A 20,654-nucleotide genomic window follows, 5' to 3' on the forward strand; every position below is an offset into this window, starting at 1 on the left:
CCAGATCTATAGTTGTGCTGCCCTTTATCCTTTCTAGTAAAGACAAGGTCCAAAGATTCCTCCTTGTGGCTTCAAGTCACCCAACAATACTTTTGTGTTTAACTTCTTGACTCCTTCATTGAGTTCTCTCCAAGGCTTTTCCATTGTAGTACTACTTTGCCCTTTTATTTAGTTCACTAGCCAGCTGTGAAGACTAGTTCTATCCTACAACGTTCTTGTACCTGGGCTCTGGATCACTAGTTGCCTAATGGACCGATGGCAGGTGTCATCTTGATTCCTCATTTATTCACATGACTGTGTGTGCACCATCCAGAAAAACTTTACAATAGTCTGAACTCAAGTAATAATCAAAACCCACCACCTTGGGGTGGCTAGGTGGCACAGTGGATAGAGCACCAGCCCTGGAGTCAGGAGTACCTGAGTTCAAATCTGGCCTCAGACAATAATTACCTAGCTGTGTGGCCTTGGGCAAGCCACTTAACCCCATTGCCTTGCAAAAAACCTAAAAAAAAAACAAAACCCAGCACCCTCTTGTTCACCATGTATGTGAGTGTAAGGGTCCAAGCTCAGACCTCTGCTTTTATCTCCCTTCAGCATTCGTTCCCTGGAGTTCTGGTTCAATCATCTCTACAACCATGAAGGTAACCCCTGCCCCGCCCCCAAATAAACCATGCCCTCCAACCCCATAGATTTCTTAAACTCCACTCTTCAGCCTTTTGAGAGGCTAGGCAGAATGAGGCACCAACTCCCTTACCTGTGTTTATCATTCCCAAAACTGTGAACTATGACTCTCCAATCCTCAAGCCCCTGAGAGGTGGACCAATGCCACCTCTTTATACACAGTTTGTCTCTTCCTTGCAGATATCATTCAAGCCCATTACCAGCCGTGGGGTTTCCTGAGTGCAGCTCACAATGTTTGCCCAGCACTGTTTGAAGAGCTGCTACTGCTGCTGCAGCCTCTGGCCCTGCTGCCCTTCAACCTGGACCTGCTGTTCCAATATCGGCTCCTCCAGAATGGCCGGCAGCAGCAACAGCAGAAGGAGCTGCTTCGTGTGTCCCAGGGCCTGCTGCTTTCAGCCCACTCCACTCTGCAACTGGCCCGGGCTCGGGAACAGGAAGGCCCTGGGAGCTCAGATGGGGCACCAGGAGAGCGGGTGAAAGGGGTGGGTGCCCCAGCAGGGGGTGAAGAGGAGGAGAAATTGGTGGCGACTATAGCAGAGGTACAAGCAGGCCCAGGGCAGAGTGGGCGGGCACGAAGTGGACAGGCTGGCTGGTGGTACCAGCTCATGCAGAGCTCCCAAGTCTACATTGATGGCTCTGGTGAGGGTTTCAGATTCCCCCGGAATAATGAGAAGAAGAAGGGAGCAGGGGGTTCCCAGGTCCCACCACCCCGAGAAGGTGTGGTAGAAGGGGCTGAAGCCTGTGCCACTGCTGAGGAAGCCCCAAGCCGAGAGAGGGGTTGGCCTTTCTGGATGGGGAGCCCCCCAGACTCTGTGCTGGCCGAGCTGAGGCGAAGCCGAGAGAGGGAAGGACTCATAGCCCCCCAGGGAGGCAGTGAGGAGGGAACCCAGGAGTCCACTACCGGAGGTATCAAGTGGGGACACCTCTTTGGCTCCCGGAGGACTCAGCGAGAGGCCCGACCACTCAATAGGTGAGAGCAGAATAATGCAAGGGGAAGGGGATAAGGATCCCAGTTGTGCCTCTAAAGACATTATTGTTTAGAAAACTACAGGTACTACCACACGCAGTGCTTGGTGGGGGACCTAAGACCTCCAACCCTTTCTTCCCCTCCCTCCTCCACAGGCTGCCCTCAGACTGGCTAAGCCTAGACAAGTCTGTGTTCCAGCTGGTGGCACAGACAGTGGGAGCCCGCCGAGAGTCCAGGGAAGGTCCTGAAGAGCCACCTGCCACGGTGCTGTCCCCTAACCTCCCCTGGTGAGCAGTCAAGGAATTGGAAGGGGAGTGGATACAGGGCCATTGACTGGCAGGGATCTGACTTATATTTCTTTTTCTTCCCAGTGAGGTGCAAGCACTCTGCCACCACTTGGCCACAGGGCCTGGGCAACTGAGCTTCTGCAAGGGGGACATCCTGCGGGTGCTGGGACCAGCTGGGGGCGATTGGCTCAGATGTGGCAGAGGCTCTGACACTGGCCTGGTGCCCTTGGCCTATGTGACACCCACCCCCACCCCAACCCCTACCCCCAGGGGTACCCAAGATTGAGGGCTTCGTGCATGCTGGAGCCCTCCAGGCACCTTCACTTTCCCTAGGTACACAGAGCTCAGGATGGGCACAGACTTGGCTCCCTCCACCCCCAGGATCTATCCCACTTGATGGGAGCTGAAGGGGGCATGTCTGTGTGGCCATGCCTGCCTTCCCTATATGCTCTGTATTCATTAATCCCTCATAATCTGTCCCAATGACCTAGACCCAGACCACCACCCCCCAAGGAAGAAAGAGGACTAGGTCCTGGGAACCAGGACTTCTTAAGTTCCTGCCCCCATCTTCTTCCTGGGAGATGTGAGGCTAGGGTTGTAGAAGGGGCCCAGGAATGCCATGGGGGCACTTGAGCTGGTCCATGCTGTGGAGAGGGGGGTGTAACAGTATTGGGGCTGGCCCCTCCCAGGCCCCCCCAGCTGTAAATAGGCTGCTGCCAACACCCTGGCCATATGGGGGAGGGCCCAGGCCAATGTTTATTTATTTATTATTTATTATGCATATTAATAAAAAAGGTGCTCAGCCTCTGTCCCTGCTCCTCCCCCATCCTCAAGATATCTCTCCCTACCCCCAAAGTAGGTTTGAAGCTATTTCTTGAAGTTTCTGAGGCCCAGAGCATGATGGGTAAGATTCCTGAATACATGTGGCCCAGCTGGAACTTAGAGCCTGTGAAGCTAAGGGAAGCTGTCACACAAAACAAAGACAGCAGCATTGTTTTTTCTCTCTCAACCAGGCTCTGCTCTATTACTCTGCTCTACTACTACTCCATTACCAAACTTCCCCCAGACTGTCCTTGCCAAGACCTTGAGGGCCACAGATTGGACTAGCCATACACCTCACCTGCTTAACCCAGGCTTCTAGGATCTTGATTGTCCTGTCCCAGGAGCTCCCCAAAGCCCTTTCCCCTCTCAGTCTGATTTAAACTTCCACCCCAGGTCTCACCTGGCACAAAACCCGTGTAGCTGGGCACCATGTCTATGTTCTTTCTGTAAGTAGTTCCCGGGAAGATTGGGGAGAGGCTTAGGGTCCCTCTGGCCCCTGGCTCCAGGGCACATCTGCCCAAATTCCTGCAAAGCCCGATCGGTGATAACAGGGAAGCTATAGCCGAAGTGGAAACGAGCTCGGGGTACATATCCAGTAAACCCTGTGAGGAAAGGAACATCCAGATTCTGCATCTCTTTGGAGGGTTCTCCATTCCCAATATTGTTCTCCCTTCCCCCAGCCCACCTGACATGAAGAACTTGTCAGGATCTTTGTCATCCATGGAGTAAGGGAAGACCTGAGGGAACACCAAAGGAGAATGGGGACAGGATCAGTGTCTGGCTCAGGCCACACACATCCCCCTTTAGGTTCTGGGGGATCAAAGGCCTTGGGGCAGCTTCCCCCTAAAAAGATAAGGAATGAAGCCCACCCCACCCCTACCTCCCTTCCTGGTTATAGCCTCTCACTTTAGGTTTTTGCCCTGACTCTAGTTCCAGCTTCAGGTGCTTTTCCTTCTCATCCTCTGTCTTAGACTCCAACTCCTCCTTCTTCTTAGCCTCTGGCAATTCTTTATACCCTGGACCTAGATGGCTAGTGAAGTCCTTCAAAGCTTCAGCCCAAACCTGGGTACATCTCTTGGCAAAGATGTGCTGAGACCGGGATACAAAACCTGGAATGCCATATTGAAAGAGATGATTAGGGAGTCCTATTTCCTTTCAAGGCAGTGAGAAAAAAAGAGAGTTAAATATTGACAGCATGTACCTATTTCCCTGGGGCTTGGAATAGGGAGGAATGAGTATTCATATGTCCATACCTGTGTATCCTGGAATCATGTTGAATTTAATCCTCTCGTATCCATGCTTGTCTGTACTGGGAGGTCCGGGAGTATTGATCGGAGGCAGAAGCATTTGGTGCACAGGGGGACCAGACAGCAGCAGCTGTCCAGTCAGCTGTCCATATGTCTTACCCAGGCTGAACCCAAGTTGAGGGCAGTGTCCAGTATATCTATAGTACAGGGTTCATCCACTCAGTTCCTGCCTCTAACATCCCCCTTATTTCCCAACATCACCATATACTATTGTGGCAACAGTCTTTCCTGATGATCCCTATATATTTTTCTGATCTGCTTCCAATACTCCCGCTCTCCATGGAAGCAGAAGAAAACAAAAGGGACAGTTGAAGTTTGGTAAATAGTTTTCATCCAAGAGAGAAATGAATATGTTGAATATATACCAGAAGGAAGAAACAGGATACCGTGTCTCAGAGCTAAGGGGCCCTTGGCCTGTGATTCTTGCCAGCTCAGGGGCCATGTTCCTCAATTGTTACCAAGGAGATGACAACATGCCCCTGGGGATGGGGTTAAGAGGATTGCTTTCACAATTAACCTACTACACCCCCCCAAACATAAGCTCCAACTTTCCACCCCAGTTTGTCTTTTAGGCCTGATATATTTAACCATTAACCACCCCACAGACCACTCTTGGATCCCTATTCAATCCCATCTCTAAAGAGATGGTAAGGGAATATTTATAGTGGAGAGACCTTACCCTGGGATGTAATAAGGACCCTGAGGTGTAGCCCTGGGGGGAAAGCAGAGCTGGCCATAGCCCTGGACCAGAAGAATGCTCTCTTCTCAGTTAGGCCAGAGCCTGTGTATGCCTCTTGTGTCCAGGGTGGCAGGGCTGGGCTAGGGGGACTGGGTGGAGCAAAGGGGAGGGACTGAGGAGAAAGGGGAAGGTTGTCTTAGAAGCAGAGACAAACAGGCCCTTGTAAAGCTTCCCATTTGCTATAGCACATCTGCCACACATTGTCAAATCGTGATGTACACGTGGGCTTATTTCAGGGCAAAGGATGATATGGGTAGGGTGGGGATGAGCATTGTCCTTTTTAATTAAAAAAAACCTTAATCTCTGCTGTAACAAAACCTACACTTAAATCATTACACCTTCTACTCCCCTTGACTGAGTCAAATGAGAAGTTAAAAGATAGGATCCCATCCCTGCCTTGAGCAGATTTTGCTGGCATTTCTCTTGAGCTATTGGGTCCAAGGATGATATTCTGTCTTTAGAGAGGGTGAAACCTCAGGGCCTCTAATCTGATTCAATTCAATTCAAAGCAAAATAAGGAAAGGTAGGGAGGGGAAGGTGGGGCTGGGGACAGTTGAGTGAATGTATAATTTAATGAGAAATTAGTGGGTGCTATAATATCGCCAGTTTTGTGCTAATCCAATGCAGGAAATTCAATTATGACACTTTATCCCTGATTCTCAAAGAGTTTACAACCTCCTCAAGACAAGATATGAGCACAATTTTGAACTGGCACTCAATGCTGAAGTTAGTGGTATATAGTACAATAGGAGTTAAAAAGAAGAAAGGTGAGGCAAACACTCGTGTGTTGAGAAAAGGTAATGAGATTTTGGTCTTAAAGAGGATGTAAGGAAGCTTTTCAGATTCTGGGAGAAGAGAGACTAGGAACTTAAGGTTAAGATGGAGAAGCACTTGGAATTGCCCTGGTCAGACCACATGTGGGGTACTGAGTTCAGCTCTGGGAGCCACAGTGTAAGGACACAGAGAAGCTGCAGATCATCCATGTCATCAGATGTTTTAACCTAGAAAGAGAAGACTCATGGGGGACATGATAGCTGTGTCTGGGTTCAGGTATTGAAGGGCTGCCATAGAGAAAACTATTAAGAATCTGGACTAGATGACTGGTTCCCTTACAATTCAGAAATTGTGTGACAACTGGCTTCTCCTTCATATTGGGAGAGTGCTCCCTATGACTGTTACCTGGAGCACAGGCCCAAGTCAGCTGGAACTTTGACATCCCTAAACTTTATCAAGCAAGAAATGATAATATCCATGAAGTGGCACTCTTCAAGTTTGTGTGACTTCTCATACCACCAAGCCATGTGATTTAAAAGTATTGAGTCAAGGAAAAACTCCTGACCAAAGTTCATTCAGTATTGTTCTAGGGAATGAAATGAAATATTTCTCAAAATTATTTTAAAATAGGAAATTGAATGTCAAATGATATGCAATTATATCACAGACACATAGATCTATTGAACTTGGGGAAATTGCAAGGAGAGTTGTTGGGTGCTCTCACATGGAGGCCTCCAGACTCCTCCAGATTACCTTCATCCTGCACATGGACAAAATATGGGAAGGATTAGAGGAGTTGCACATCTGGGAACACAAGATCAGTGGAAAGTACACATCTGGAGTTAGATTTGCATCCCCTACCTCTGTACATTATCCTCTGTGCAACCTTGAACAAGTGTATCACAACATATGTGGACTTAATCCTTCTCTTCCACCAGCTACCAGCCACTATTAACACTGAATCTACCTTGAATGTTCTGAGTCTTATATTCTGAATCTCAAGGCATAGTGGTGCTCAAGTGTTCCATTCTTTGTGGTCAGCTACCCCAATGACCCTGACCAACAGAAGACAATCTCTAGTTCTGTAATTCCCTATGGAACCAAGAAATCCAACTTCTAAAAGTCTACTGCTCTTGCCCACATAGTAGCAGTCCAAATGCAGAGGTTTTCTGCTCCCTACTTGCATTTTCTCTCTGTTCTAGGACATCATCCACAACTTTGTACCAGTCATATAGAGCCAATGATGTAGAGCTAGAAGAGATGGTCTTAAGAGACAAGCTAGTCTAACCAACCTGTTCCCCACAAATCCCACACTTTACAGAAGAGAAAACTAAGGCCAGAAACTTAGAGAAGTTAAATGAGTTTTCTTTTTCTGTCACCAAACTATCATCATCCTGGACCTTGAGATAAGTAATCATGATAAGGGAACAGTCTAGGCACAGGCTATACTCAATTCCATACAGAGGGAAGATCATCCTTATTTACAAATGGATAAATTAAAAGATATGGAAAAATATCTTTCTTAACCAGGCAACAAAGTGCTTCAGATTCTACCATTAGTTCCTTTGGAGGATGTAGATATCTTGGGAAAGGTATTTTATAAAGTTGGCCAAAGTCTGGTAGGTACCTTAGGTGTTAAGATTTCAAAAGATTAAGAGAAAGAATTAAGTAGATCCAAGTGATCCAAAATTTTATGAGGGTTATTCTAAATATGCAAATTATTCCACTGAGAAAGAGGGTATGCTGTCAAGGAATAACCAAGAAGGAAACATAGAAGTTCCACAGACAAACTAATCTTAAGACTAGAAACTGCAAGTGAATAACAGTGGATGAGTACAGGCCTACCACTATGTGGGCAAGAATTGTGTCAGGAGTATTAAGGCCTAGAATGAGCTTTGTGAGGCTGAAAATGAGCACTGAAGACAGAAATATTTTAAAGCTATTTGGAGGAAAATCAAGGCAGAGAGATGTATTTTTTTTAAATTTAATTTGGAATAATTTTGTGAGCATTGGGAAAAGAGCAATAGTCATTAAACATGTCAGTGGGGCTTCATCCAGAACAGGTCATGCCAAAGTAAGTTCGTTTTCTTTTTTGACAAGGTCATTGGAAGATCAGGTTATTGGTTATTGGTAGATCAGGTGAATGCTGCAGATATACCTAAATTTCAAAAAAAGCATTTAACAAAAAAATCATATCTTAATTATCTGAGCAAGACTGAGAAAATATGAGTTGGATATAAGCAAAGAGGTAGGTGATTTCAAAACTGATTGAATCCAGAAGTCATCATTAATAAGTAGATGACAACTTAAAGGAATAATCTCTGGAGAATGGTTCCAATGCTATTCAATATTTTTATCAATTAAATGAAGTCCTAAAAGGCATCTTTATCAAAACTGCAAGTGACATAAAGCTGGGAAGAAAAAAGTGAGAATAGTTCTACAGTTGAGAATCAAGAAATGAATTTCACAAGTATAGTTTAAGGGAGACATGACTTAGAGAAACCTATGTAAAAAATTAAAATTAAACATTAAATTCTAATGGATTCAGTTGTATCAGTCAAACCAATGATATGGCAGACAAAAAAGCTAATGCTATCCTACAATATATGGTGTCCAAAACAAGGGAGAAATAAGTCCCCCTGAGCCCTGGTAACAGTATTGTGTTCAGTTCTGAAAACTGTTTAGGAAAAAAATATGACACAGTATGTCCAAAAAGGGATGACTTGGATTGGTGAAGAGAATCACACTATATTAGGACTTGCTAGCAATGTTTACCTTGGAGACAAGATGAGTGGGAATATGATGTCTCAATTACTTAAAGGGCTATCACATAGAAGAGTGTTAGATTTGTTCTAAATGACCCTAAAGAGTAGAACTAGGAATAATGGGTAATAACTTTTGTCAAATTCTTTGACCTTTTACAAGTTATCCAAAAGTTAGTATTTATCTCATAGGTCTTTTTCAAGAGGAGGATGATTCATCAACCAACAGGTTATATCAACAAGAATTTATTAAACATTTCCCACATCAGGTATTGTGCTAAAAAACTGATGTTACAAAGGAGGGAAAAGGTACATTTCAGTGGGGGGAAACAAGGTAATCAGAGAAGGGGAGGCACTAGCAGCCCAGGGGCCAGGAAGTCTCCCATAGAAGATAGGAGTTTTGAATGAAGTCTGGGAAACCAAGAAGCAGAGGTGAAAAGTCAGAGTGTTTCAGACATGAAGAATGACTGTGAAAAGGTCCAGTACTGGAAAATGGAGGGTCATGTGTGAGAAAGTGCAAGTGGGCCAGTATTTCTGGGTCATAAGAGTATATAGCGTGCAGTGAAATGGAACTGTAAGTAGGAAGAGGTCAAGTTATTAAATTCACAATAGGGAGCCCCTGGAGTTTGCAGGGTGCCATAGACAGACCATCGAATTTTAGTAATATACAAGGAGAGCTTGAATTAGGGTCATGCTTATGTGACTGAAAAGAAGAGGTGCAAACAGTGACAGCAGCAGTTTGGATGTATCAGATGAGTGTGAGAGGCGGTCAGCAGGTGTCAGGTGTCTGAGGCTGGATTTGACCTTGGGTGGTCCTGACTCCAAGAGGGCCAGGGCTCTCTCCACTCAGCCGCCTAGCCGCCCCTACATAAAGAGGTAGGACAGCTGGTGAGCAGTCACTGAATGGGTGGATTTTTGTTTTAGCAAGGCCATTGGATTAAGGAAGACACAGTTTAGTAATCGTCAAGTGTCTGAGGCTGGATTTGAATTCTGGTCCTCTTGACTCCAGGGCCAGTGTTCTATCCATTTCACCAACTAGCTGCCCAACTGAGTGACTCAAGAAGGGAGGGTTTTTCAGAGAAAGATGAGTTCTATTTTGGAAGTAACATTTGTACATAGCACGTTAAAGCTCTCAAAGCACTTTACATAAGTTATTTCATTTAATCCTCTCGTCAAATCTGTGAGGCAGGTGGTATCTCCATTTTACAAATAATGAAATTAAACTTGAGAAGGGCAATTGGGGTTAAATAATTGTCCAAAGTCACTCAGCTCTCTGAGGCAGGTAAGACCACTCGTCCTTTTGAATCTGACATGTCTCTGGGACATCCAACTTGAGACAACTAAGAAGCAGTTGATGATGGATGGTATATAGGGTTCAGAAGAAAGGCCAGGAATATATCTGGGAACCATCTACATAGATATGATCATTGAATCCATGAGAGCCATGGATAGCAGCAAGTAAGTAAACTGATATATTTTCTTAACCTTTTGTGCCATGAACTGCTTTGGCAGTCCAATGAAACCGATGGACTATCTCAGAATAATGTATTTAATTGAATATATACTATTTACAGAAGAAACAATTATATGGACCCCAGATTAAGAGCTCTTGGTATTAAACAAAAAGTAAAGATGGTTCACAATAGAGTCTTTGGGAACTGACTCAAAAGTGGTTTTAAGGGGGGCAACTAGGTTGCAGAGTGGTTAGAGCACTGGCCCTAGAGTAAGGAGGATATGAGTTAAAATGTGACCTCAGACACTTAATAATTACCTAGCTGTGTGACCTTGGGCAAGACACTTAACCCCATTGCCTTGCAAAAAAAAAAAGTTAGTGGGTGTAACATGAAGAATAGTCAATAAAGGTCAATGTCACAAAAATCCAAAGAGGTCAGAGTATCCAGGAGGAGGAAGTCTGCAAGTCTGCCAAGAGGATAAGATAAGGTTATAAACATTAGCAATTAAGAGCTCACTGGAGAAAGTCAAAACCAGATTGCAGAAGATTTAGAATTTAAAGAGCAATATGAAGGCACTGATTGTAAATAGCTTTTAACCATCAAGGGGAAGTGATTTTTATTCTATTTAGTTTTTGGTTTTTTGAATTTTTTCCCCCTGAGCTGAAGGAGAAATTTGTTGGAGAGGGAATGGGATCAAGGGTGCAAGTAAGTAGAGGGGTTGGCCTTGGCAAAGGGAAGCAATACTTTTTCTGAGACTCGAATGAAAGGAAAAGATAGTAGGGAAAATGTCTAAATGATGTGAGATGAGGAAGAGTATAGAAGGATCTTTCAGCAAATAAGTTCAATTTTTCATTCAGGTATGAGATGAAATCCACAAATGAGAGGGTCAAGGGAGGGAAGCATCACGGGAGGCTCAAGGAAAAATATTTGGAGCAGCTGCTGTAGAGTGGGTTAGTGAATTAATGAGAAAGCATGGTTTATCATTATGCAGTGAGGGTTCAGTTGATTGGATGACATGTTTGTAGTGGACTCCGTCAACATGGCTTCATGATTTCTCGCTGCTGCTTTCAGCAGGTGCATAGGAGCAAAAGAGATTGATACTGGCAGGAATCCTGAGCTGAAGTTTGGCTTAGAGCACTAATTTGTATTGACTATTTCACAATTCTGACACTAGCTGCCTCTGAATATGGGATATGGTCAGGAATAATTTAGGACAAAAATTAGACATAATGATGTGAAGATGGCCTGAATTCTTGAGGGGAGGGTTATGTCAATTGTTCAAGATCTGAAAGGTTTTCACATAACAGACTCAGTGTTATCTGTCTCCTTGAAGTATAAAAGCTTGATTAGAATGGAATAATGAGTGAAGTGAAGAGAAAAATCATGGATTTCAGATCATTAGGGCTGCCTTGGCAGTAAGTAAGGGAAAGGCAGAGGAAACAGAACTGGGATAGAAAAAGAGGGAAAGGCAGGAGAGAAGTGAGTGACTTAGGCAATGATATGATTGAATTTGAACTTGAGGCTAAACATGATGGACCCAGGAGAGAAAGGAAGAGGTGAGGAGTCAGACACAGCATCTAACTTAGGGAAACAAAGTTCAAGAAGATTTAGAGTGGGAGGCTAGGTGGCACAGTGGATAGAGCACCGGCCCTGGAGTCAGGAGTACCTGAGTTCAAATCCAGCCTCAGACACTTAATAATTACCTAGCTGTGTGGCCTTGGGCAAGTCACTTAACCCCATTGCCTTGCAAAAACCTTAAAAAAAAGATTTAGAACTAGAAAAGAACTCAAAAGATTTTACAGAGAAGGAAACTGAGACACAGATGAGTTGACCTGTCCAACATCTCACAGTAGGTACTAAAGCTAGAATTCATTCTCAAATCTTCTGACTCTATATCCAACACTCTTTCCAACATACAGCAGGCCTCCTTTGGACAAAATAGGTGTGCTGAGGTTACAGCTGTGGTTAGGCTTAAGGCTTAAGTTCCAAAAGAGGTGGTTTGGATACCTAGAAAATAGGGTACATATTGGAAGAATTAGGATATCAGAAGAGAGAGGAGCAGCAGTTTGGGTTAGGATAGTAATTAATCACAAATTATATATCAAATTTGTATGAGTTAGGATCTGAAAGGGGGAGGGAAATGTATATGGAGAAAGAGATGCATGCATGGATGGATGGGGGGAGGTAGAGAGATATAGATAAGATAGGTGGATGGATGAGATGGGTAGGTAGGTAGTGTGGCAGAACAAGTGAGCTTAGACCATGTTCTATGCATACAAAGACATGCTGTTGTTGACAATCGTTGCCCTTGAGGGTTTACATTCTAATAGTGGAAAATAACACATAAAGAAGCTAACACAACATAGATTGATTACACAGTAGTTCCAGAGTTGGCAGACTTTCAAAAACTGAAGAAATGTCCCTAAACCTCAGGGCTCCTTTCCACAATTTCTTCTGTTTTTCCTCTTTCTCCTTGTCTGCCCGAGACCACTGAGAAAATTAGATATTTCCTCTAAAGGTAGAAACAGGTGACAGCAAAGTCCCTGTTAATGCAATCATAAAACTTTACTAAAGAATAAAGGGAAAATATATTTACTATGAGAGCGTTAAAACCTGAAAAAGTTTTAACTTTTTTTAAATAGCAATGTGATTAAGCTAGAAGAAAATAATGAACTTGGGCCTTAAGGCTTTCCTTTGTTCTGGTTTGGTTTCCCCCCCCTACCCCCACTATTGATTTGCACTTAATAAAAAAAGTCGAGTTGGAAAACTAGGGAATACTCACCCCCCCCAAGCCAAAATAACCCTTGACAGTTTTTTTTACAGGGGGGCTTCTAATTTATCATTTGGATAAGAATGAAGCCAAGCTTCTGACAAAGACCCCTAAACTTTGGTGAGCAGATGAGAAATGTAGATTTAAGCCTGAAGGCACTAGTTGGATGTGACCATTCTACGAGTTCCAGAGAGTTTGATTCTTAGGACAACCAATCTCCTTCTGGGGAGAAAATACTTATTCTAGCAAAGACTTTCCTGAGCTAGGGTCTTTCCCTAATCCAATGACTGTTATTAGGATTTTTTGCATTTCTAAAAGAGCCATAATTTGGGGAAACTACTTGCTTAAGTAGCAGTAACAGTGCCCAGTCCTGGGCTTATGGCAAAGTAGAATAACATCTTCATGATGTCAAAAATGATCAAAAACAGAACCTCAGCTTAAAAACGCTCCTACAGGGAGCAGCTAGATGGTGCAGTGGATAGAGCACTGGCCCTGGAGTCAGGAGGATATGAGTTCGAATCCAACTTCAGACACTTAATAATCACCTAGCTGTGTGACCTTGGGTAAGTCACTTAACTCCATTACCTTGCAAAAATCAATAAACTTTTTCTTAAAAACCCTCCTGGAGCCAGAAGATGGAAAAAAAGAATCACAGCATGCTCCTCAGTGGAATTGTAGTAACCATATGAGACCATCTAGGAAGAGTATCTAGCATAGACTTTGTGCCACTACAGGACAATAGGGAGCTAACCTACCAAGGACAGCAGGATGACATCAGCACTGTAGCATCAGAAATTCAAATTGTTCTTCCACAAATGCATCCTAGCTACATGTTTTATACATGACTCTCCACATGTGTGCCCTGCCATAGTGTATTACACATACGTGCTTCTTCACCCATGTTCCTTAGGGGCATCCACTCTTCCCATTAATGCTGTATGTAATGCTAAGAGTATATATCTATGGTTTTTCTAGGGGATTCTTTATTGATATACTATGTTATTTCATTAAATCACTTTGCTTTTAACTAACTTCATCCTCTGATTGACTAGTAAAACAGTGGGAACTTGTGAGTTACGGTTTTGAGTGACTCTAAACCCAGGGGCAGCTAGATTGCCAGACCTGGAATCAGGAACCTGAGTTCAAAGCCAACTTTACTAATTGTGTGTCCCTGGGCAACAAGTCACTTAACTCTGTTTGCCTTAGTTTCCTCATCTGCAAAATAAGGAACCAGTTCAATATCTTTGCTAAGAAAACCCCAAATGGATTTTGACTGAACAAAAACCTAGTGGTCTTAAACCTAAGGACATACAAAGCTAAAGGACATTAGGCAAGTTGGGTCAGTTGACAAGCATTTCTTAAATATATTACATTCCAGGCACATTCTAATGGGGAAGAAAACATGCAAACAACTATGTACATACAAGATATATGCAACATAATTGAAGATCTTCAATAGAGGAAAGGCATCTGATAAAGACCTTGCAGAAAAGATATGAGCTGAATCTTGAGGGAAGCCAAGAGGTGAAGAGACAATCAATGATGAGGTCTGGAGTCAGATGAAGTGTCAAGTAGACCAGTGTCACTGTGTCATATAATACTTTCTAAGGATAAGACTGGAAAAATAGGAAGGAGTCAAACTGAGCATTTTAAATTTGATCTTTGAGGTAATAGTCAACTGGGGTTAATATATTGAGTAGGGGATGAGGTGACAAGATTAGATTGAGCTTTAGGGAAATCAATTTGAGAACTGGGTAGAGTATGTTCTAGATGGGGATATAGTCATGTACAGATATATAGGCAGGGAGACAGCTCAGGCACAAATAAGGTGATTTCAACCTGAACCATCTCATGTCAGAGAAGGGAACATGTGAAGATATGCTTTGACAATAACTGACCTGAAAAGCAGATCAAGGAGGGGAAAAAAATTGGGGAATCAAAATGCTGTCTGAAAACCATAACCCCAAATGGAGACTTGACATATTTCAAGAAATCTTAAAACTACCCCATTCTCTTATAATCATAGGACAAAATGGAAATAGAATCCAGTAGTCACCACCTGAAATAATGAAATGAATGAAAACCTCGAAGAACATCAGTCAAAATCCAGAGCTCCTAGGTAAAAGAAAAAATACAAGTCAGAATTCTGAGAGGCCTATATTCAGGATCCCACACAATTTAGCAGCTACCATGAAAAAGGAGTAGAGAACTTAGAATACAATACTCCAGAAGGATATGAGTTTATAGCCAAGAATAATATACTTAACAAAACTAAGTATAATGTTATAGGGGAGAAATTGGATCTTTTAATAGAGGACTTCCAAGCATTCCTAATGAAAAGATCAGAGCTGTGGAGTTTAGAGAAACATGAACAGTGATAATTGATTAAACAAGAATAAACTGCTCATATTCAAATAAGGGGATGATATATTTGTGTCATATCATTAGACTTTATACAGAGAGTCTAGAAAAGGCCTAAGAATGGTTCTGTTATATCTCAAATGAGAAGGGAAAAGGAATAATATACTTGAAGTGTGTAGGTGGGGGGAGAAGGGGATAAAGGAAAACTATTCTACATATTAGACATCTATACAAATGAAAAGGGAATGAGAGGAACAGCTGATACTTAGTATCCTCTGAATAATACCACACACACACACACACACACACACACACACACAAACGGGAAGGGAGGAGGAGAACTAGAGTATGGGTGGTAAGTGAGGGAGTAATCCTAAAAAAAAAAATCTACCCTTTGAATCAAATACTACTACTACTGGGTCTATATCCTGAAGAGATCATGAAAAAGGGTAAAAATTCTACATGTATATATTCATAGCAGCTGTGGTTGCAAAGAATTGGAAATCAAGTGAATGTCCATCGATTGGGGGATGCCTGAACAAACTGTGGTATATGTATGTGATGGAACACTATTGTTCTATTAGAAACCAGGAGGGATGGGAATTCAGGGAAGCCTGGAAGGATTTGCATAAACAGATGCTGAGTGAGATGAGTAGAACCAGAACATTGTACAACCTAACAGCAACATGGGGGTGATCAACCTTGATGGACTTGTTTACTCCATCAGTGCAATAATTGGGGACAATTTTAGGGGATCTGTGATGGAGAATACCATCTGTATCCAGAGAAAGAACTATGGAGCTGAAGGCCAAAGATTATCTTCAATTAAAAAAAGTCATCTTACATACTACATAATTTTGCTATCTCTATATTTTCTTCCTTAAGGATATGTTTTTTTTTTCTCTCAACACAATTTTGATATATGTATATCATGGAAATAAATGTAAAGACTATCAGACTGGGACAGGTAGGTGGTGCAGTGGATAGAGCACCAGCCCTGAAGTCAGGAGGACCTGAGTTCAAATATGACCTCACACACTTACCTAGCTGTGTGACCTTGGGCAAGTCACTTAACCCCATTGCCTTACAAAAACATTGTCCTGTCGGGGGGTGGAGGAACTGTAAATTTTTACAATTTTTGAATTTTAAAATTCAAAACCTTGCAAGAAAATGATTGGTAGAAACTACTATTGTATATAATTGGAAAAACAAATATATATATATATATATATATATATACATATATATATATATTTAAAAGGATACACAAAAATGACATCTCTTTGAAGGCAAAAATTCCCTTAAATTGGAAATAGATGAGCAAATTATGGTTTATGACATATTATTCTGTAAGAAATGAATGGGATGGTTTCAGAGAAACCTGGGAAGATTTATATGAACAAATGTAGAGTGAACAAAACCAGAACTATATGACAATATGCTAAAGACCAACCACAGTTCCACAGATCTAATGAGGAAATATACTAACCTCCTGATGAGAGGTTCAAGAATACAGAATAGGACAATTTTTTGGACATGCCATTGTGGAAATTTGTTTTGCTTAACTATATATGTTTATAATAGGATTTTTCTTTTGTTCTCATGTTGGGGGGAGGGGAGAAGACATTTTGCTGAAAAATTGCAAACAAAAAGAAAAAATCCAAACCTTTATACCCACACTTCCCCAGAAAGCATTTATCTCTTAGACCACATAGATCTAGATTCATTGAGGGTCCAATATCTCTCTAGCCTCCAAGTACCTGATTGTTTCTTTAATCTTAGTCTAGCTATATCTTCTCCTCTTTCTCTATTTCCATCATTTTCTCTGCGCCCCCCACCCCCATTTCTCTTGGTTTGTTCTCAGTCGCCTTTCTGGGCCTGCAACTTTCACCCCAGTCTTTCTCCCACTATCTTTGTGTCTTGACTTGAAAATTTCCTCTAGCCATTCCTGCTCAGTCTATGGCTCCAGCCCTAGGGTGGTGTCTGCAGTAGCTGTCTTTGTCTCCTCCTCCCCTCTTCTCTGTCCTGTTAGCCTCTGTGTCTCAAATGAATTAATCTCTTTCTGCTTCTCAGACCTCCTCAGTCTATGTCTCCACATCTCTGTCTACGCCTGTCTGCCTCCCCTCCATCTTCATCTCATTTACTCTGGTCTCAAGTCTCATCTTTACTCTCTGCCTGTCTCTGTTTTAGTGCAAGATCAGCCCCCTGCTTTTGGCTTCTCCCTCCCCTTCTGGGGCCTTTGTCTACCTCTGGGTGGTCTGTCTCTCCACCAGTCTCCTAGGCTCCATCTGTCTTAGTCTCTGGCTGTTTGTCTCATTGTCTCTTTCACCTGTGAGTCTGTGCCTCATCTGTCCTTGTCTCCCCTGCATCTTTCTTTTTTTTTTGTCTCTGTCTTTGCCTCTGCCTTTACCTCTTCTCTCACATTCCCCACCCCTATGGTTCTCCCAAGTCTGTCTCTCCTGTCTATCTCTCTGTCCAGCTGTCTGTCTCTCCCGTGTATTTGTCTGTCTCTCTCTCTCTCTCTCATGTCTTTGTCTCTCATCTTTCTCTCTGGTGTCGCTGTCCATTGGTGTGTCTGTCCCTCTCTCTCTTGCATCTCTGTCTCTCCTGTGTCTCTCTCGTCTGTCCCTGTCTCTCCCGTGTCTTTATCTCTCCCATGCCTTTGTCTCTCTGGTGTCGCTGTCCATCTGTCCCTGTCCCTGTCTCTCTCGGGTCTTTGTCTGTCTGTCTGTGTCTGTCTCTCTCCCACGTCCTTGTCTCCTTGGTGTCTCTGTCCATCCCTCTGTCCCTGTCTGTCTCGGGGCTCTGTGGGTCTGTCTGTCCCTGTCCCTCCACTGCCTGTGGCCGCCTCCCTCCCACGACTCTCTGGTGTCCCTCCTCCGGCCTCCTCCCTCCCGAGCTTTGCTCCCGTTGGGCGGGAACGGCCTGAAAGCAGCAGGTGGCGCGAGGGCGGAGGTGGACCCTGAGCCCCGGCGCACGGGGAAGAGCCTCCCCAGCAGCCGGTGGCGACGTCACCCACTTCCTTTCCACCATTGGCTGCCCCTTCTCTGACCCTGAGGAGAGGAGAGTCGATCCAGGACGAAGTGGATCAAGTTTATCCTGCGACATTTAAGATGCCGGCGCCCCTGGGCCTCGCAGCAAGCACTGTGGGGAAGGGGGATCACAAGGAAGAGAGAGCAGCCAGACCCGGGAATCTTGCTCTGATGGGGGGGGGGGGGGGCAACCACCTGTCACCTGGAGTTCAAAGTGGTCACTTTGGGGAAGGGTAACAAACGAATGGGAGGAGTCACCCAGGTAGTGAGATCACTGGGTGGGGCACAGAAAGGTCACACGTGAAGGGGGAGGGTTCATAGAAGGGAATCGAACTGAGAGGGCCCTGGTGAAGGGGAGGGGGCTTAGCCCTGAAAAAGAGGAGTCACACCTGAGAAGGGAGGGTCACATTGAAGGGAGGTGTTTGGAGAATGAGGTAAAGAAAGGAAGAGGCTCAGTCTAGACTGGAGGCTCCAGGCACACTTAGAGGACCGGGCCTGGTTCAGAACCAGAGATGGGACTTAAAAGAGTAGGAAACAGTGGGACCCCAACCCAGTGGCTAAGCCTTACTGAAAAAGTTGGAATTAAATGGGAGTGGGGGGTGGGGGGTCAGAACACAAAAATGGTTGAAGGGATCTTCTCCCTCATCTCTTACTTATTTCACAAATACTTGTTGACTGCATTGCCCATCACCAATGTCAATACTTCAGAAGAAATAGAGGAGAATGGTGACTCCCAAGTTAGTGCTTTAAAAAAATATAAGTAGGTTTCCTTTCCTCTACTCTTATACCAGAATAGGTGAAAGCCCAGTGTGACTGGTATTGTGGTACAGTGAATTTGGTTACATTGGGGTTAGGAATTCCCAGTTTGAGACCTTCTTCTTGTCATTACTCTGACAAGTGATTTTAGCCCCATGTGACAGAGTTTCTACATCCATAAAATAATGAAACACTGGGATAAGTCATGAGCCTGGGTTTGAATTCCACTTCAGATACTTTACAAGCTCATGATCTTGGACGGTTACTTAATCTCTTCAGATTCAGTTTCCTTATCTCTAAAATGGAAATAATATTTGCACTCAGTGTCCTGAGGGGAAGGGGGTTGTAATAAGAACCTTGTAAATCATGGCTATGTAAATTCAAATTGTCTATAAAATGAGAAAAGTTGGACTCTCGGACTCTGATTATTACAGTGATCAATTAAAACTTCAGAACACAGCCAGAGTGGATAGAGCACCAGCCTTGGAGTTAGAAGGCCAGGAATTCAAATCTAGCCTCAAACACTTGATAATTGCTAGCTATGTGACCTTGGGCAAGTCACTTCACCCTTATTGCCTCACATCTGGGGCCATCTCCAGTCTACCTAATTCATATCTGGCCAGTAGACCCAGATGGCTCTGGAGGAGAAAATAAGGCTGGTGACTTAGCACAGTACTCAACCCCCCCACCCCCACCCTCCACACAAATCCAGTGCATGTGTTTGCCATGGCATCACCTCCCTGATGATCTGGTCTAAGAGAATGATATGTCCCACCTCTTGTTGGACTGAATAGAGTGTAGAATAATTTTCAGACGTAGGTCAGTGTGTTCATTTGGTTTACATAACTATACTTGTTACTATGGTTGGAAAGAGGTGATGGTAATGAAAAAAAATGAAACATTTTTTAAAAATGACAAAAGAATGGGGCATCTAGGTGTCAGTGAATAGAGTACCGGCCCTGGAGTCGGGAGTACCTGAGTTCAAATCCAGCCTCAGACACTTTAACAATTACCTAGCTGTGTGGCCTTGTGCAAGCCACTTACCCCCTATTGCCTTGCCAAAAGAAAAAAGAACCAGAAGTTCAGGAGGAGATAGGAGCAAAACAATTGTGTTTCTACTACGTTAAAATTTAATAGACACAAGCTACACAAGGATTTCTCAATTTCATATGCAAATCTCTTTGGTGCTTTGTTTATTAACTAGTTTATCTTTTTATTCTTTTCTAAAGTTCATAAAGAAAATTCTAAAAGTAAAGAGTTGAATGAGAGGATATCCAAAGAGGCTTCTGCTCCAAATATATGATAAAATGAAACCCTGGCTTCCTTTTCCTCATTTGAGGAAGGCATTTTGTAAAACTTAAAGCAAGTGATAAAATAGTCAATGAATTATTTGCAAAAAAGCAAATACTGGAACTCCAGTGCCTTCCTCTAGGCTGTTGTGAGGAAAGCTCTTTGTTAAAGCTTAAGATACACGCTACTCAAATGGAAATTGTATTAGGGGAATAATGCCTCCCTCACTAGGGTGCTGTTAGATCCAAGGGATCGTGTCAGCGGGGCCACAGGTTAAGGTGGGGGAGGCCTGGCGCCTTTTGCCCCAGGTCTCTGGCCCCGCCACGCTCGCCTGGCCCAGACCCTGGGGCCCAGAAGTCAGAACAAAGAGGGACCCCCGCAGCAGGAGGGATGAAGGGCAGACCTGGGGAGGAGGCTGGGAAGGAGGCTCAAGGGCGGGATGCTCCGGGCGGGAAGGAGTTAAGCGGAGGCCGGGCCCCGCCCCCCGCAGGCCGCAACGCCCGAGCCCCGCCGGAGCCGGAGCCGGAGCCGGAGCCGGAGCCGGAGCCCCGGAGGAAGGGGAAGGCGGCGGCGGCCGAGCCCGAGCCCGAGCCCCGGAGGAAGGGGAAGGCGGCGGCGGCCGAGCCCGAGCCCGAGCCCGAGCCCCGGAGGA

The 20,654-nt window shown here is 44.0% G+C and overlaps 2 protein-coding genes across 20 annotated transcripts in view; one reads left to right on the top strand and one right to left on the bottom strand.

The window, feature by feature from the left end:
* Window positions 1–15,800, top strand: part of RUSC2 (RUN and SH3 domain containing 2) — a 113,177-nt gene extending 97,377 nt beyond the window's left edge. For 18 of the 19 annotated variants that reach the window (XM_074196173.1, XM_074196156.1, XM_074196166.1 and 15 more), the window contains 4 exons: window positions 595–641; window positions 862–1,651; window positions 1,804–1,935; window positions 2,020–15,782. In XM_074196173.1, coding sequence (XP_074052274.1) covers window positions 595–641; window positions 862–1,651; window positions 1,804–1,935; window positions 2,020–2,221 — 1,171 coding nt within the window. In that variant the 3' untranslated portion in view covers window positions 2,222–15,782. Of the gene's footprint in view, window positions 1–594; window positions 642–861; window positions 1,652–1,803; window positions 1,936–2,019 lie in introns of all 19 variants that reach the window. The other variant, XM_074196174.1, reaches the window with a different exon arrangement.
* CIMIP2B (ciliary microtubule inner protein 2B) lies at window positions 2,784–4,964 on the bottom strand. Its single transcript, XM_074196175.1, is given in 7 exon segments — window positions 2,784–3,191; window positions 3,193–3,359; window positions 3,443–3,494; window positions 3,664–3,866; window positions 4,011–4,201; window positions 4,744–4,771; window positions 4,774–4,964. Coding segments are annotated over 7 exon segments (801 nt in total). The 5' UTR covers window positions 4,802–4,964; the 3' UTR covers window positions 2,784–3,059.
* Window positions 15,801–20,654: the final 4,854 nt, after the last annotated feature.

This window comes from Macrotis lagotis, chromosome 8 (assembly GCF_037893015.1).
Source record: "Macrotis lagotis isolate mMagLag1 chromosome 8, bilby.v1.9.chrom.fasta, whole genome shotgun sequence".
In the NCBI taxonomy this organism is placed as follows: domain Eukaryota; kingdom Metazoa; phylum Chordata; class Mammalia; order Peramelemorphia; family Peramelidae; genus Macrotis; species Macrotis lagotis.